Source organism: Pan troglodytes, chromosome 20, assembly GCF_028858775.2.
Source record: "Pan troglodytes isolate AG18354 chromosome 20, NHGRI_mPanTro3-v2.0_pri, whole genome shotgun sequence".
Taxonomy (NCBI): Eukaryota; Metazoa; Chordata; class Mammalia; order Primates; family Hominidae; genus Pan; species Pan troglodytes.
This window is the reverse complement of record NC_072418.2, coordinates 14,724,031-14,741,283: the sequence shown is the minus strand read 5'-3', so window position 1 is coordinate 14,741,283 and position 17,253 is coordinate 14,724,031. Positions and strand designations below refer to the sequence as shown.

The following is a 17,253-nucleotide window of genomic DNA, read 5'->3' as shown; positions in this document are numbered from 1 at the left end:
GGCGTGAGCCACTGCACCCAGCCAGCGCCCGGCCATTTAAAAAATTTTTAAATAATAAAGACAGGGATCGGCGGGCGAGGTGGCTCACGCCTGTAATCCCAGCACTTTAGGAGGCCGAGGCGGGCGGATCACCTGAGGTCGTGAGTTCAAGACCAGCCTGACCAACATGGAGAAACCCCGTCTCTACTAAAAATACAAAATTAGCGGGGCGTGGTGGCGCATGTCTGTAATCCCAGCTATTTGGGAGGCTGGGGCAGGAGAATCGCTTGAATCTGGGAGGCGGAGGTTGCAGTGAGCCAAGATCTCGTGCCACTGTACTCCAGCCTGGACGACAGATCGAGACTGTCTAAAAAAAAAAAAAAAAAGAAATACAGGGATCTCGCTGTGTTGATGATGTTGGCCTCAAACTCCTTGCTTCAAGGGATCCTTCCGCCTCAGTTTGCCAATGTGGTGGGATTATAGACATGAGCCACCACGTGCTACCTCTCTTCAGACTTTTAAAGGTGTCAAACTCTCAATAGCTTTTAGATCAGGGAAAGGAAAAGAATGGGGGAGCTGGCAGTGCTTCATTAACGGAGATTCTCTACAAATGTAAATTTCCCCCTCAAAAGATAGTTTTGCAAGGCCACCTTTTGTTTGCTGGCCAAGCAGCAGCCATTTCAAAATTGTCAAAGAAATATATTTTGGCAGGGCAATATCTTGGGGCAAAATATTTTAATGTCTTTCACATTTTGTGGACACTGAATCTGGAATTCCCTGCACACTTGTGTCCCGTGCAGGATGAAGGAGCAGGGACAGCCCACGGAGTGAGGAAGACAACAGTGCCGCTTCTAGCAGTTCGGAGCAAGTTTGGCCGAAGGCAAATATTCGAAGTAAAGGTGGGAGGGAGGGAGGGAGCTGACTTTGGAAAGTGTGGCCAGAACCAGTCGCTTCGGCTCTGCAGCGCCCAGTTACCCGGGGCTTCTGCTGTCACTCAGGGAAGGGGGCGGAGTCTAGACCCCTATCCAATCAGGGGCGCTAGGGCGGGGCCCTGCCACTGTCCTCCAGGGAAGGGGAGGTTGCATTCCCGCTCTCTTCACCCCTAGGGCTGCTCGCGCTAGTTAAGGTCTGGGTCTTTCTTGCTCCGAGAGGGACCAGTTACTTCCGCCGTAGCTGCTGTTGCTCTGTCGACTGCGTTGTGACCTGCACTGTTCACGGGACCTTTAGAGAGGACGCCAGAATACCCGGAAGCCAGGAAATGGTGAGCATGCGGTGCTGGGGAGTCCCAAGGCGAAAGGAGGGACTGGGTGGAACCGAGAGGAATCCGCTGTGGCGGGGCCCGGTCCCCCCTGCAGCGACTCTGGGCTCCAGACACAGTCCCCCTGGCGCAGCTCGGCCCTCGGTCCCCTCGGCCGCTGGGTGGAGCTGGGCCGGCAGCCGGGACCCCGGGCGTCCTGTCCGGTCCCTGCGCAGCGACTGCGGCCCCGGCCCCGGCTCCCTCTCTGAGCAGCTCCGCGCCCGCAGCCCCGCGTCTCCCCAGATTGTGCGGTGACCACGGAAGGGTCATGGGGGATCCCGCCTCGGGTGTGGGGTTCGTGTGGGAGGAGCTGTGGGCTGTGGGGTCCCCAGTTCCTTTTTTTTTTCCAGTTAAAAAACTGAGGCACTGTTAAAAAATGAGAGTTTATTTTAGCAAACAGCGATTAATGAATGAGAAACTCCCAGTCCTGGCTTGTGGTTTGGTAACGGAAAAACCCAAACCGTGTAGAATAAGTTTATTCTGAGCCGAATAGGAGAGACCTCGGCTGAGGGAAACACAACCCCGCGAAGTCTGGAGTAAGCAATCCCGAGGCAGCTCCTGACAGTTTGGTTTTATTCATTTCAGGGAGACAGGAATTGCAGGAAAATGATGAATCAGTGCCGGGAAGGTGTAAGTTCCTTTGGCCAAAAGGCGGGACACATGGAAGCGGGGTTAGAAGGCACAGGTGGTGGAGGGATTCTGTAGGTGGCAGTTGGTTGAGAGTGTGTAAAGCTTTGTCTAAAATTTGGAGGCTGTAGGAAGGAGGGCTGTTATCTGCCACGTTATTCCATCCCAGTCCCCGCTCCCTTCCCCAAAAGACCTGTTTTTATTTTACCAGATTTTTATATTTTTGAGACGGAGTCTCGCTCCGTCGCCCCAGGCTGAAGTGCTGTGGCGCCATCTCGGCTCACTGCAACCTCCGCCTCCCGGGTTCAAGCGATTCTCTTGCCTCAGCCTCCCGAGTAGCTGGGACTACAGGCGCCAGCCACCACGCCCGGCTAATTTTTGTATTTTTAGTAGAAACGGGTTTCACCATATTGGCCAGGCTGGTCTTGAACTCCTCCTGACTTTGTGATCCGCCCACTTCGGCCTCCCAAGGTACTGGGATTACAGGCGTGAGCCACTGCGCCCGGCCAATTTTTGTATTTTTAGTAGAGACGGGGTTTCATGATATTGGCCAGGCTGGTCTCGAACTCCTGACCTCGTGATCCACCCGCCTCGGCCTCCCAAAGTGCTGGGATTACAGTGGAATGCCCCACTGCACTCCAGCCATGGTGAAAGAATGAGACTGTCTCAAAAAAAAAAAAGTTAAGCTCCTTCTTATATAGGCAAAAAACAAAGAAATTTAATTATCGCAACAATTAGTACAACTAAATTAATTGTACAATTAATTTAATACAACTAATTAGTACAACTAAATTAATTATACAATTTAGTTACAGGTTTTTTTGTTTGTTTGTTTGTTTGTTTGAGACGGAGTTTCGCTCTTGTTGCCGAGGCTGGAGTGCAATGGCGCAATCTCGGCTCACTGCAACCTCCGCCTCCCGGGTTCAAGCGATTCTCCTGTATCAGATTACAGGCGTGAGCCACCGCGCCCGGCCCAGGACTTTAAAATTTTCTTCGCAAGAGGTTTTAATTTCTTTTCTTTTCTCTCTTTTTTTTTTTTTTGAGACGGAGTCCCGCTCTGTCGCCCAGGCTGGAGTGCAGTGGCGCGATCTCTGCTCACTGCAAGCTCCGCCTCCCGGGTTCACGCCATTCTCCTGCCTCAGCCTCCCAAGTAGCTGGGACTACAGGCGCCCGCCACCGCGCCCGGCTAATTTTTTTGTATTTTTTAGTAGAGACGGGGTTTCACCGTATTAGCCAGGATGGTCTCGATCTCCTGACCTCGTGATCCGCCCACCTCGGCCTTCCAAAGTGCTGGAATTACAGGCGTGAGCCACCGCGCGCGGCCGGTTTTCATTTCTTTTCTTATTTAAAAAAGTGAATTTAACATTTCCAGCTTCAGAAGATGTGATGGCCATGAAGTCTTTGTGTAAAAAAAGTAAGAGGGAAGTTAGTCTATAATGAAATCAATCCTTAAGAGGAAGGGGTCTTTCCTGACTTGCTTGTCATTTAAAATATTTTACAAAACAATATAGGTAAGAAAGAAAGCTAATCTGTAATCAGGGAATGGAAGGTTCCCTGGCTGGCTCTGTTACCGCTGCCTGTCAGGTGTCTCAACCCCAGAATGGCATTCCTTTAAACCTCAAGATAATTTAGAGTTCCAGCAGCTTAAATTTTTGAATCACCTATTTTCACATTCTGTACAGGTGAAACTTTTGGTTATGTAATCAGAGATTAATTGACCTATTGTGCCTGGTTAAGCCTAAATTTCATTTCCCTATAAATTAGTCATTAGTGATATTGTTTCCTCAGGCCACAGATTAGAAATTTATGTGAATTGGATTTGAATTTGACTTCAGTATGCTTGTGAAGGGTCTTAGTGTTCTATAGCCAGTTCAGTTTAATTGCTTCTTATTTATTTATTTATTTATTTACTTTTGAGACGGAGTCTCTTTCTGTCGCCCAGGCTGGAGTGCACTGGCATAATCTTGGCTCACTGCAAACTCCACCTCCTGGGTTCAATCGATTCTCCTGCTTCAGCCTCCCAAGTAGCTGGGACTACAGGCGCATGCCACCATACCTGGCTAATTTTTGTATTTTTAGTAGAGACAGGGTTTCACCATGTTGGCCAGGCTGGTCTCAAACTCCTGATCTCAGGTGATCTGCCTGCTTTGGCCTCCCACAGTGCTGGGATTACAGGCATGAGCCACCGCACCCGGCCAAAATGGGATGTTTTAAAATTGGATGCCATGTCAGTAAGAATATACTTGGGAACACCACCCAGGAAAATGAATAGTCCTTGGGCAGTTCTGGTGTGTTTCTTTGATGTCATCTAACTATGGCACACAAAGGTGGTCAAAATTTTGATTCTTTTGGTTATTCTTTTTTTTTTTGAGATGGAGTTTCGCTCTTGTTGCCCAAGCTGGAGTGCAGTGGCGTGAGTTCAGCTCACTGCAACCTCCACCTCCCAGGTTCAAGTGATTCTCCTGCCTCAGCCTCCCGAGTAGCTGGGATTACAGGCATGCGCCACCACGCCTGGCTAATTTTTGTATTTTTAGTAGAGACGGGGTTTCACTAGGTTGGCCAAGCTGGTCTTGAACTCCTGACCTCATGCTCCACCCACCTTGGCTTCCCAAAGTGTTGGGATTACAGGTGTGAGCCACTGTGCCCGGCCTGTTATTCTTTTTTATTTTTATTTTTTTTTTGAGAGGGAGTCTCGCTCTGTCGCTCAGGCTGGAGTGCAGTGACACCATCTCTGCTCACTACAACTTCTATCTCCTGGGTCCAAGCGATTCTCCTTCCTCAGCCTCCCAAGTAGCTGGGATTACAGGCACCTGCCACCACACCTGGCTAATTTTTGTATTTTTAGTAGAGATGGGGTTTCACCACTTTGGGTGAGCTGGTCTTGAACTCCTGACCTCAGGTGATCCACCTCCCAAAGTGCTGGAATTACAGACATGAGCCACCGCACCCAGCCTTCTTTTTGTTATTCTTTGTAGCTGTATTATCTTTTTTTTTTCTTTTCTTTTTTTTTTTTTGAGACGGAGCTGCCTCTCCCCCAGGCTGGAGTGCAGTGGCGTGATCTCGGCTCACTGCACCATCTGCCTCCTGGGTTCAAGCGATTCTCCTGCCTTAGCTTCCCGAGTAGCTGGGACTACAGGTGCATACCACCACACCCAGCTAATTTTTATATTTTTAGTAGAGACGGAGTTTCACTATATTGGCCAGGCTGGTCTCAAACTCCTGACTTTGTGATCTGCCCACCTCAGTTTCCCAAAGTGCTGAGGCACCGCGCCCAGCCTTTCTTTCTTTTCTTTTCTTTTTTTTTTTTTTGAGACAGAGTCTTGCTCTGTTGCCCAAGCTGGAGTGCAATGCACTATCTTGGCTCATTGTAATCTCTACCTCCTAGGTTCAAGTGATTCTCCTGCCTCGGCCCCCCAAGTAGCTGGGATTACAAGCGCCTGCCACCACGCCCAGCTGATATTCGTATTTTTAGTAGAGACGTGGTTTCACCTGGTTGGCCAGGCTGGTCTCGAACTCCTGACCTCAGGTGATCCATCCGCGCCTGCCTCCTAAAGTGCTGGGATTACAGGTGTAAGCCACTGTGCCAGGCCTGCCATATATATATATTTTTTCTTTTTTTGAGATGGAGTCTCATTCAGTTGCCCAGGCTGGAGTGCAGTGGCTCGATCTTGGCTCACTGCAAGCTCCGCCTCTCGGGTTCACGCCATTCTCCTGCCTCAGCCTCCCGAGTAGCTGGGACTATAGGCGCCCGCCACCAAGACCGGCTAGTTTTATGTATTTTTAGTAGAGACGCGGTTTCACGGTGTTAGCCAGGATGGTCTCAATCTCCTAACCTCGTGATCCACCCGCCTCGGCCTCCCAAAGTGCTGGGATTACAGGCGTGAGCCACCGCGCCCGGCCCAGGCCTGCCATATTTTCTTTTATCACAAAGTAGAATTTTGGCTGTTTGGAGTTTCCAGTAACTTAGTATTGCAATTAATGTACCTTTCATGTTATACCAAAAGGGTTTGTTTCTGACCTTTTGCCTCATTCTGTTGCAAACATGCCACTGTGTTGAGTCATGGGTCACCCAGTTTACTTATGCATTTCACTGCTTAATGGGATTTGGGTTTACAGTTTAGTTTTTGACCTTGGTGACAATGTCATGGTTGGTTTTCTTTGCCATATGAAAATGGAACATAAATTTCTCACATATTGGGGGAAAAGTCACTGGGTTGTATATTATGGATAAATTCCAATTTGAAAGATAATGCCAGTAGAGTGTATGTATGGATCAACCATCTAGCCTTTCATGTGTGTGTCTTTATTTTTGTGGTTTACCAACACTTGGGATTATCTATTAGTAGAGACAGGGTTTCATCATATTGATCATGCTGGTCTTGAACTGCTGACCTCAGGTGATCTGCCCGCCTTGGCCTCCCAAAGTGCTGGAATTATAGGCATGAGCCACTGTGTCCAGCCCAGTTTAGGTTTTTCTATCCACATACAGTTTCCCAGAAAGGTTTCTTTTCGTGAGTTTTTGTTTTAGTTAGTTATGACTCTCTTATCAATTAGAATTTTTTTTTTTTTTTTAACTGATGGAGTCTGGCTCTGTCACCCAGGCTGGAGTGTGGTGGCACGTTTTTGGCTCACTGCAACCTCTGCCTCATGGGTTCAAGTGATTCTCCTGCTTCAGTCTCCCAAGTAGCTGGAATTACAGGAGCCCATCACTATGCCTGGCTAATTTTATTATTTTTAGTAGAGACGGGGTTTTGCCATGTTGGCCAGGTTGGTCTCAAACTCCTGACCTCAGGCGATCCGCCCGCCTTCACCTCCCAAAGTGCTGAGATTTATAGGCATGAGCCACCGCGCCTGGCCAGACTCTCTTATCAGTTAGATTAATAAAGCCCCTTGCAAAACTCAGTTTTTTTGTTTTTGGCTTCTGCTACTGGAATCAGAACAAAACCCACTTTCTAGTCATCACAAAGGTTCAACTTTGTGAACAGGCATTTTCAAGAATATGCAGGCTTAGGGCTGCTCACGTTAAATTTGTTTTGCTCAGAAATTCAAAGGAGTTTGTTATGACAGGTGCTGCAGATCCACACTTCGAACATTAAGGGCAGTCCAGGCAGCATGACTTTCTCCCTGGACTCACCAGAAACACACATTTTTCCTATTCTCCTGTTGCTTTACCCCATCCAGAGTTCAATTCTAGCATCAAAATTGTTTTCTGGAAGAAAGTGAGTGTAGACAGAGTAAGGGATCTGATGACCAAGTCATGGAATAAATGTTTGGAGTCCACACACCACAGCATCCTGAGAACTTCCTAGGAACAGGGTATAGAAACCCAGTGCTGTCAGCCTCACTCATCCTCCTGTCCACATGTGGGATATTTCAGGATTCGGTGGCCTTTGAGGATGTGGCTGTGAACTTCACCCAGGAGGAGTGGGCTTTGCTGGATCCTTCCCAGAAAAATCTCTACAGGGAAGTGATGCAGGAAACCTTGAGGAACCTGACCTCCATAGGTAAGAATGACAGTATTACTTCCCTCAGTGAATTAAAGAACAGGTGTTTCTAGCTCATCAGTGCTGTTGAGTGATTTGGAATATGGTCAGAGAATACTTTGAATAAATAAGACACAGGTGCAATGAGCCATGGACATAGAATCAAGTAACTTTTTAAAATAATTTTATACTAATTCAGGACTATTTTTCTGGGTCCGCATTTTAGGAAAAAAATGGAACAACCAGTACATTGAAGATGAGCACCAAAATCCTAAGAGAAACCTAAGGTAACTGGCACTTAAAAGAGAAAATAATGTCTCTGTATACAATCTTAGAATGGAAGAAAAGGTTAAAAAGAAGCAAGCATAAGAAATAAACCTAGTTCCAATGTATTTATTCTTAGAAAAGCTTCCCTAGAAACATATAAAGTGTGACATGGCTTATGTGTATAATCCAGCCCTTTTGGAGGTCAGGATGGAAGATCGCTTGAACCTGGGAGTTTGAGGTTGCACTGAGTCATGATGGCATCACTGGAGGGCAGCCTGGGCCACAGGGTAGACCCTGACTCAAAAACAAACAGACAAAAAGACAAAGAGCGTATTTATAAAATAGTTTACTTTAAAATAGCATGTAAAAGCTGGACATGGTGGCTCACACCTGTAATCCCAGCACTTTGGAAGGCTGAGGTGGGTGGATCATGAGGTCAAGAGATCGAGACCATCCTGGCCAACATGGTGAAAGCCTGTCTCTACTAAAAATACGAGAAATTAGCTGGGTGTGGTGGTGCGTGCCTGTAGTCCTTGGGAGGCTGAGGCAGGAGAATCGCTTGAACCTGGGAGGCGGAGGTTGCAGTGAGCCAAGATGGTGCCACTGCACTCCAGCCTGACGACAGAGTGAGACTCGGTCTCATAAATAAATAAATAAATAAATAAATAAATAAATAAATAAAGCATTTAAAATCCCTGTATCAATATTATCTTTTTTGATAAGAGATATGGCTGGGCCATCTTTTGTTTGTTTGTTTGTTTGTTTGTTTGAGACAGTGTCTCGCTCTGTCGCCCATGCTGGAGTGCAGCGGTGTGATCTCGGCTCACTGTAAGCTCTGCCTCCCGGGTTCACGCTATTCTCCTGCCTCAGCCTCCCTGTAGCTGGGACTGCAGGCGCCTGCCACCACGCCCGGCTAATTTTTTGTATTTTTTAGTAGAGACAGGGTTTCACCATGTTAGCCAGGATGGTCTCGATCTCATGATCCACCCGCCTCAGCCTCCCAAAGTGCTGGGATTACAGGCGTGAGCCACCGCGCCTGGCCTGGCTAGGCCATCTTGTATAGCATGTGTTCCATTCATGTTCAGACAGGACAGAAAGCCTACACTTTGCTGGGCACTGTTAAAAATGCAAGTGTAATACTTGCAAAGGAATTAAAATTAGTGATAAACCCATTATAATGTGCTTTCATTGTTCACAGAAGACTTATAGGGGAGAGACTCTCTGAAAGTAAAGAAAGTCATCAGCATGGAGAAGTTTTGACACAGGTTCCAGATGACACACTGAAGAAGAAAACTCCTGGAGTACAATCATATGAAAGCAGTGTGTGTGGAGAAATCGGCATAGGTCTTTCATCCCTTAATAGGCACCTCAGAGCCTTTAGTTATTCCAGTAGCCTTGCAATACATGGAAGAACTCACACTGGGGAAAAGCCTTATGAATGTAAGGAATGTGGGAAAGCATTCAGGTTTCCCAGTTCTGTTCGTAGACATGAAAGAATCCACTCTGCAAAAAAACCCTATGAATGTAAGCAGTGTGGGAAAGCATTATCTTATCTTGTAAGCTTTCAGACACACATGAGAATGCACACTGGAGAGAGACCTCATAAATGTAACATATGTGGGAAAGCCTTTTTTTCTCCCAGTTCGTTAAAAAGACACGAGAAAAGTCACACTGGAGAGAAACGCTATAAATGCAAGCAATGTGATAAAGCCTTCAATTGTCCCAGTTCCTTTCAATATCATGAAAGGACTCACAGTGGAGAGAAACCCTATGAGTGTACACAATGTAGGAAAGCCTTCAGATCTGTCAAGTACCTGCGAGTACATGAAAGAAAACACACTGGAGAGAAACCCTATGAGTGTAAGCTATGTGGTAAGGGATTTATTTCTTCCACTTCCTTTTGCTATCATGAAAAGACTCACACTGGAGAGAAACCTTATGAATGTAAGAAATGTGAGAAAGCCTTCAGTTTTGTCAAGGATCTTCAAATACATGAAAGGACACACACTGGAGAGAAACCCTTTGAATGTAAACAATGTGGGAAAACCTTCACTTCTTCCAATTCCTTTCACTATCATGAAAGGACTCACACTGGAGAGAAACCCTATGAGTGTAAGCAATGTGGGAAAGCCTTCAGATCTGCCTCAATCCTTCAAAAGCACATACGAACTCACACAGGAGAGAAACCCTATGGATGTAAGCAATGTGGTAAAGTCTTTAGAGTTGCCTCACAACTTAAAATGCATGAAAGGACTCACACAGGAGAGAAACCCTATGAGTGTAAGCGATGTGGAAAAGCCTTCATTTCTTCTAATTCTATTCGCTATCATAAAAGGACTCACACTGGAGAGAAACCCTATAAATGTAAACAGTGTGGGAAAGCCTTCATTTCTTCCAACTCTTTTCTCTACCATGAAAGGATTCACACTGGAGAGAAACCCTATGAGTGTAAGCAATGTGGTAAAGCCTTTAGATCTGTCTCAATCCTTCAAAAGCATGTAAGGACTCACGCTGGCTAGAAACTCTATGGATGTAAGCAATATGGTAAAGTCCTTAGATGGGACTCAGAACTTCAAATGCATGGAAGGACTCACTGCAGAGACACCTGTAATCTCAGCATTTTGGGAAGCCAAGGCAGGAGGATTGCTTAAGCTGAAGAGGTTGAGACCAGCTTGGGCAATATGGTGAGACGTTATCTGTATTACATAATAAAATAAAATAGGCCAGGCACAGTGGCTCATGCCTGTAATCCCAGCACTTTGGGAGGCGGAGGCAGGGAGATCACCTGAGGTTGGGAGTTCGAGACCAGCCTGATCGACATAGAGAAACCCCATCTCTACTAAAAATACAAAATTAGCCAGGTGTGGTGGCAGGCACCTGTAATCCCAGCTACTTGGGAGGCTGAGGCAGGAGAATCACTTGAACCTGGGAGGCAGAGGTTGCAGTAAGCCGAGATTGTGCCATTGCACTCCAGCCTGGGCAACAAGAGTGAAACTCCATCTCAAAAATAAATAAATAAATAAGATGAAATATACATATTTATATTCTGTATATAAATATGCATATATATTTTAACATATAACTATATTTAAAATGCATAAGGAAAATATATAGGATATTTACATACATACATAGATGTATATATGTATTTGTGTGTGTGTGTGTGTTTTGGGAGACAGGGTGTCCCTCTGTCACCCAGGTTGAAGTGCGGTGGTACAATCATAGTTCCCTGCAGCCTTGAACTCTTGGGCTCAAATGATCCTCTTGCCTTAGCCTTCTGAGTAGCTATGACTACAGACAGGTATCACCATTCTTAGCTCATTTTTCATTCCTTTCATAGAGACAGGTTCTCATTCCATTGCTCAGGCTGGTTGTGAACACCTAGTCATGAGCAATCCTCCCACCTTAGTTTCCAAAAGTGCTAGGATTACAGCTGTAAGCCACTCTACCTGGCTGATAAACATATTCTGAAAAGTTAACTTTATGATGTCCGTGCAGGTACATATCCTGAGGATAAAACAGTTTTGATTTTAAAGAAGGAAACTACTTCTTTCCTACATGAAAGTGAGAAAGATGTGGGAGAAAGCCTGTCTATTTCCAGCCTTGCGACCAGAGCCCCAGGGGTTGAGGACAGAACTGTGATCCAGTTGCCTTGCCCTGGAAAGCCAGGCATTTACACTGGGGTTTGAAGTGATGTGGAAAAAGCCTTTTATTGCAGAGTCCCAATCAAGGAGGACCACATAGGTATAAAGTCTTTTTTTTTTTTTTTTTTTTTTTGTATTTTTAGTAGAGATGGGGTTTCACCATGTTAGCCAGGATGGTCTTGATCTCCTGACCTTGTGATCTGCCCGCCTCAGCCTCCGAAAGTGCCCGGATTATAGGCGTGAGCCACTGCGCCCAGCCAAAGTCTTAAATCCTGACCTCCCCCACTGGATTGCAGGCAGAGATTTTTAGAAGCAGGGGTAAGTTTTAGGAATGTAGATGCTACAGGCAAAATAACAAATGAATACATGGAGATTACTCATTGGTTTATGCTTGAAAGGGTGGGATATTTTAAAGCTGGGGCTTACAGGTTAAAGATTTTCTGATTTCCAATTGCTTAGGGAAGAAAAGCTTTGTTTAAAATTTGGGGGTCAGCAGAAAAAAAAGTAGAGGAAGTGACTTTTCACAAGTCCTTCAGGAAGAAACCTAAAACAAAGGAGGATAATTAGAGTGCAGTCTTCACTTCTGCTTTATCTGGTGTCTAAGTACCAGGGAATTCCTTCAATGGGGGTCCAAGACTTTGACAACTTAGGGACAAATTCGAAGGTGCTATCCTTAGTTTTTCTGCTTAGTTTGTTTTGTTTGGGACAGTCTCCATCTGTCACTTAGGTTGGAGTGCAGTGGCTTGATCACTGCTCACTGCAGCCTATATCTCCCAGGCCCATGGGATCCTCCCATCTCAGCCTCCCGAACAGCTGGGACTACAAATGTGAGCCACCACACCCATCTAATTTTTTTTTTTTTTTTTTTTTGAGACAGAGTCTTGCTCTGTCGCCCAGGCTGGAGTGCTGGAATGCAGTGGCGCGATCTCGGCTCACTGCAAGCTCCACCTCCTGGGTTCACACCATTCTCCTGCCTCAGCCTCCCGAGTAGCTGGGACTACAGGCGCCCGCCACCATACCCCGCTAATTTTTTGTATTTTTTAGTAGAGAAGGGGTTTCACTGTGTTAGCCAGGATGGTCTCGATCTCCTGACCTTGTGATCCGCCCGCCTCGGCCTCCCAGAACGCTGGGATTACAGGCGTGAGCCACCGCGCCTGGCCCACACCCATCTAATTTCTTTTCTTTTCTGGTTTTTTTTTTTTTTTTTTTTTTGAGACGGAGCCTCGCTCTGTCGCCCAGGCTGGAGTGCAGTGGCACGATCTCAGCTGGGATTACAGGCACGTGCCACAACGCCCGGTTAATTTTGTATTTTTAGTAGAGATGGGGTTTCATCATATTGGCCAGGCTGGTCTCAAACTCCTCACCTTGCGATCTGCCCACCTCGGCCTCCCAAAGTGCTGGGATTACAGGCATGAGCCACCGCGCCTGGCCACACCCATCTAATTTCTTAATTTTTTGTAGAGACCTGGTCTCCTTGTGTTGTCCACGGTACTCTAGAACTCCTGGGTTCAAACAGTCCTTCTGCCTTGGCCTCCCAACGTGCTGAAATCACAGGCATGAGCCACCATGACTGGCTATCTAGTTTTCATGGGAAAACAAATATTTCTGAAATTTTAACTTTTTTGGCTATTGTGTTAGGCTGTTATTTTCTTGTTTAATAAATTGCATATTTATTCCTGGGACTAGTTTGGTATGTGGAATTTCTTTCTTTTTTTTTTTTGAGACAGAGTCTCGCTCTTGTCACCCAGATTGGAGTGCAGTGGCGTGATCTCAGCTCACTGCAACGTCCACCTCCTGGGTTCAAGCAGTTCTCCTGCCTCAGCCTTCTGAGTAGCTGGGACTACAGGCGTGTACCCCCATGGTTAGCTAAATTTTATACTTTTATTTATTTTTTTGAGATGGACTCTTGCTCTGTTGCCAGCCTGGAGTGCAGTGGCGTGATCTCGGCTCACTGCAACCTCCGTCTCCCTGGTTCAAGGGATTCTCTTGCCTCAGTTTCCTAAGTAGTTGGGACTACAGGCATGAGCCACCACACCTAGCTAATTTTTGTATTTTTAGTAGAGACGGGGTTTTACCATGTTGGCCAGGGTGGTCTTGATCTGTTGACCTTGCGATCCGCCTGCCTTGGCCTCCCAAAGTGCTGGGATTACAGGCGTGAGCCACCACTCCCGGCCTGTTTTTTTTTTTTTTTTTTTTTTTTTTTTTTGAGACGGAGTCTTGCTCTGTCCTCCAGGCTGGAGTGCAGTGGCACCATCTCCTCTCACTGCAAGCTCCGCCTCCCGGGTTCACGCCAGTCTCCTGCCTCAGCCTCCCGAGTAGCTGGGACTACAGGCGCCTGACACCACGCCCGGCTACTTTTTTGTATTTTTAGTAGAGACGGGGTTTCAGCGTGTTAGCCAGGATGGTCTCCATCTCCTGACCTCGTGATCTGCCCGCCTCGGCTTCCCAAAGTGCTGGGATTACAGGCGTGAGCCACCGCGCCTGGCCAGTTTTTTTGTTTGTTTGTTTGTTTTTTGAGACAGAGTCTCGTTCTGTCACCCAGGCTGGAGTGCAATGGCACAATCTCATCTCACTGCAACCTCCGTCTCGCGGGTTAAAGCAATTCTTCTGCCTCAGCCTCCCGAGTAGCTGAGATTACAGGCCCCCCACCACCATGCCTGGCTAATTTTTTTTGTACTTTTAGTAGAGACGGGGTTTCACTATGTTGGCCAGGCTGGTCGCAAACTCCTGACCTCCTGACCTGCCCGCCTTGGCCTCCCAAAGTGCTGGGATTACAGGCGTGAGCCACCGCGCCTGGCCAGATTTTTTTTTTTTTTAAGACAGAGTTTTGCTCTGTTGCCCAGGCTGGAGTGAAGTGGCGTGATCTTGGCTCACTGCAACCTCTGCCTTCCGGGTTCAAGTGATTCTCCTGCCTCAGCCTCCTGAGTAGCTAGGATTACAGGCGCCCGCCACCACGCCCAGATAATTTTTGTATATTTAGTAGAGACGAGGTTTCACCATGTTGTCCAGGTTGGTCTCAAACTCCTGACCTCAGGTGATCCACCTGCCTCGGCCTCCCAAAGTGCTGGGATTACAGGAGTGAGCCACCATGCCCGGCCATGTTTAGGTACTATTAATTTTGTAAAATATCCAGGTGTGGTGGCATGTGTCTATGGTCACTGCTTGTCAGGAAGCTGAGTCAGGAGGATTAGTTTAATGCTGCACTCACTGTTCCCCAGCCTGGACTAGGTAGGAAGATCTTGTCTCTAAAAATAAAGAAAACTAAATAAATTTTAAAATAATCAAAAATTAGAAATGAAGGCCGGGCATGGTTGCTCAGGCCTGTAATCAATCCCAGCACTGTGTGAGAGGTCAAGGTGGGCAGATCACTGGAGCCCAGGAGTTTAAGACCAGCCTGGGCAACATAGTGAGAATTTGTGTCTACAGACTAACACTAAAATTAGCCAGGCATGGTGGCACGGGCCTGTGGTCCCGGCTACTCAGGAGGCTGAGGTAAGAGGATTGCTTTAACCCGGGAGGTAGAGGTTGCAGTGAGCTGAGATCACGCTAGTACACTCCAGCCTGGATGACAGAGTGAGGCTCTGTCTCCAAAAAAATAAAAAATTAAACAAATAGAAGTGAAAATTAAGGTACTGAAAAGAAAACTTGATAAACAACATAAGTCTCCTTTGCCTCTGCATGACCTCATTGGTCTAGCTATATTCCCATTTATACTTAGTTTTCCATGAGGGAAATAACAATTGCTTAGCTACCTTTGGAGGAGGAAAAAGTGTCTGGAAGTACTAATGTACCTGGCAGAACATTACCAGAGGGAAGAAGCAGAGTAGAAAGTTTTTTTTTTTTTTTTTGAGACGAAGTCTCGCTCTTGTCCCCCAGATTGGAGTGCAGTGGTGCGATCTCGGCTCACTGCAACCCCTGCCTCCCAGGTTCAAGCAATTCTCCTGCCTCAGCCTCCCGAGTAGCAGGGATTGCAGGTGCATACCACCATGCCCGGCTAATTTTTTGTATTTTAAGTAGAGACGGGGTTTCACCATGTTGGCCAGGCTGGTCTTGAACTCCTGACCTCAGGTAATCCGCCCGCCTCGGCCTCTCAAAGTGTGGGGATTACAGGCATGAGCCACCGCGCCCAGCCTTTTTTTTATTTTTTATTTTTTTTTTGAAGATAGAGTCTCACGCTGTCACCCAGGCTGGAGTGCAGTGGCGCGATCTCAGCTCACTGCAGCCTCCACCTCCCAGGTTCAAGCAATTCTCATGCCTCAGCCTCCCGAGTACCTGGGATTACAGGCATGTGCCAGCATGCCCAGCTAATTTTGTATTTTTAATAGAGATGGAGTTTCTCCATGTTGGTCAGGCTGGTCTTGATTTCCCGACCTCAGATGACCTGCCCACCTCGACCTCCCAAAGTGCTGGGATTACAGGTGTGAGCCACCGAACCCAGCCCACACCCAACTAATTTGTGTGATTTTAGTAGAGATGGGGTTTCGCTGTGTTGGCAAGGCTGGTCTTTAACTCCTGACCTCACGTGATCTGCCTGCCTTGACCTCCTAAAATGTTGGGATTATAGGCATGAGCCACTGCACCTGGCCCTCAGAGTGGAATGTTCTTTAGATCACATATTATTGCTGTACTCAGTTTCCATGGCTGAGGAAATAGTGCTGTCAATTAAATCAATAGGGAATGGCACTTCCTCTTGAGGGAACAATTAGTAAACCTTCAACCAATTGTCTTTTTCCAGTCATTTAGTGTCTGTATATGAATTCCAACATCATTGCTGCCAGCAGCTAAAATTATGATTCCATATCTGAAGTCACCTTTGCAAAAAGTATAACATAAGTCTACCTTGTCTCAGAGTGACCCCATCAACCTAGCCATGTTTTCATCTTTGTACAGTCTTCCATAAGGGAAGTAATTGCTTAGCCACATTTGGAGGAGGAAAAAGTGGCAGTGGAAGTAGTAAGGTGCCTGGCAGGACTTCACTGCGAGAAGAAGCAGAGTGGGAACTTCTTTAGATCACATATCATTGCTATACTCAGTCTCCATGGCTCAGGAAATAGTGCTTTCAGGTAAATTAGTAAGGAGTGCCACTTCTACCTGATGGAGCAGTTAGTAAATCCTCAACCAATTATCCTGTTCCAGTGATTTAGTTGCTGTATATGAGTTCCAACATAAATGTTGCCAGGAGCTAAAAGTATGACTCTACATCTGAAAACCCCTTTGCAAGAATTATAACAGTGAGAAAATTATGACAGTGAAAGAGATCAGATCTAAGCGAACTCCATCTTTTCTTTAGCCTCCAAGCTACCCTTGTTCATTCCTGGGTATAGGTCTTACTAACATTGGAAGGAGTTTAGTTTAGCTTTAAAGCAAAAGTCATAACTGCCGCTTCCGTAAAGAAATTGTCTCCTTGCTTGGGAACCAGATTGCCTTTGTAAAACTAAGAAATTAGCCACAAGATTAGAAATTATGGTTCAGGAAATATGCGGCCAGAGAACACAAGATTCCCAACCTTCTCACTTGCTCCTGTGGATAATATTATTGTTGTAAGACCTAAGATTGGTGTTTGAGGTATTTTTGAGACCCTTCATTCTGATAAATTTGCTGGCATCACACAGACCAATAAACTGGCTCACCTGCTCCAGTGGCCCCTAGCCAAGAACTGACTCAGTGCAAGAAGACAGCTGAGACTTCCTGTGATATCCTTTTCGCGACCCAATCAGCATTTCCCATTTTCCAGCCTCCTGCTCACCAAAGTATCTTTAAAACCCTAGCCTCGGCCGGGTGCGGGGGCTCACGCCTGTAATCCCAGCACTTTGGGAGGCCGAGGCGGGTGGATCATGAGGTCAGGAGTTTGAGACCAGCCTGACCAACATGGTAAACCCCGTCTCTACTAAAAATACAAAAATTAGCCGGGCATGGTGGCGCATGCCTGTAATCCCAGCTACTCAGGAGGTTGAGG

The 17,253-nt window shown here is 46.6% G+C and overlaps 1 protein-coding gene across 5 annotated transcripts; it reads left to right on the top strand.

Annotated features, from left to right (window-relative positions):
* Positions 1-1,006: 1,006 nt before the first annotated feature.
* On the top strand, positions 1,007-12,981 carry LOC112206438 (zinc finger protein 878). Of its 5 annotated transcripts, none has more exons than XR_010153721.1 (5): positions 1,007-1,240; positions 7,281-7,407; positions 7,613-7,673; positions 8,855-10,375; positions 12,707-12,981. XR_010153721.1 is itself a non-coding variant. In XM_063801238.1 (4 exons), the coding sequence occupies exons 1-4, from the start codon at positions 1,238-1,240 to the stop codon at positions 10,170-10,172; spliced, it is 1,509 nt and encodes a 502-aa protein (XP_063657308.1). In that variant the 5' UTR covers positions 1,007-1,237; the 3' UTR covers positions 10,173-10,382. The 5 variants fall into 5 exon arrangements, 3 of the variants coding, with proteins under 3 accessions (XP_063657308.1, XP_024207651.1, XP_063657307.1); XR_010153720.1 differs by having other exon boundaries at positions 1,013-1,240; positions 8,852-10,375; positions 12,707-12,978; XM_063801238.1 differs by lacking the exon at positions 12,707-12,981 and having other exon boundaries at positions 8,855-10,382.
* The last annotated feature ends 4,272 nt before the right edge of the window (positions 12,982-17,253 follow it).

Coding starts and splice junctions, on each gene's coding strand:
- LOC112206438 (XM_063801237.1), top strand. CDS start 7,170: ATGTTTGGAGTCCACACACCACAGCATCCTGAGAACTTCCTAGGAACA. Junction 7,408..7,612: donor GAGGAACCTGACCTCCATAG/GTAAGAATGACA, acceptor TCCGCATTTTAG/GAAAAAAATGGAACAACCAG. Junction 7,674..8,851: donor AATCCTAAGAGAAACCTAAG/GTAACTGGCACT, acceptor CATTGTTCACAG/AAGACTTATAGGGGAGAGAC.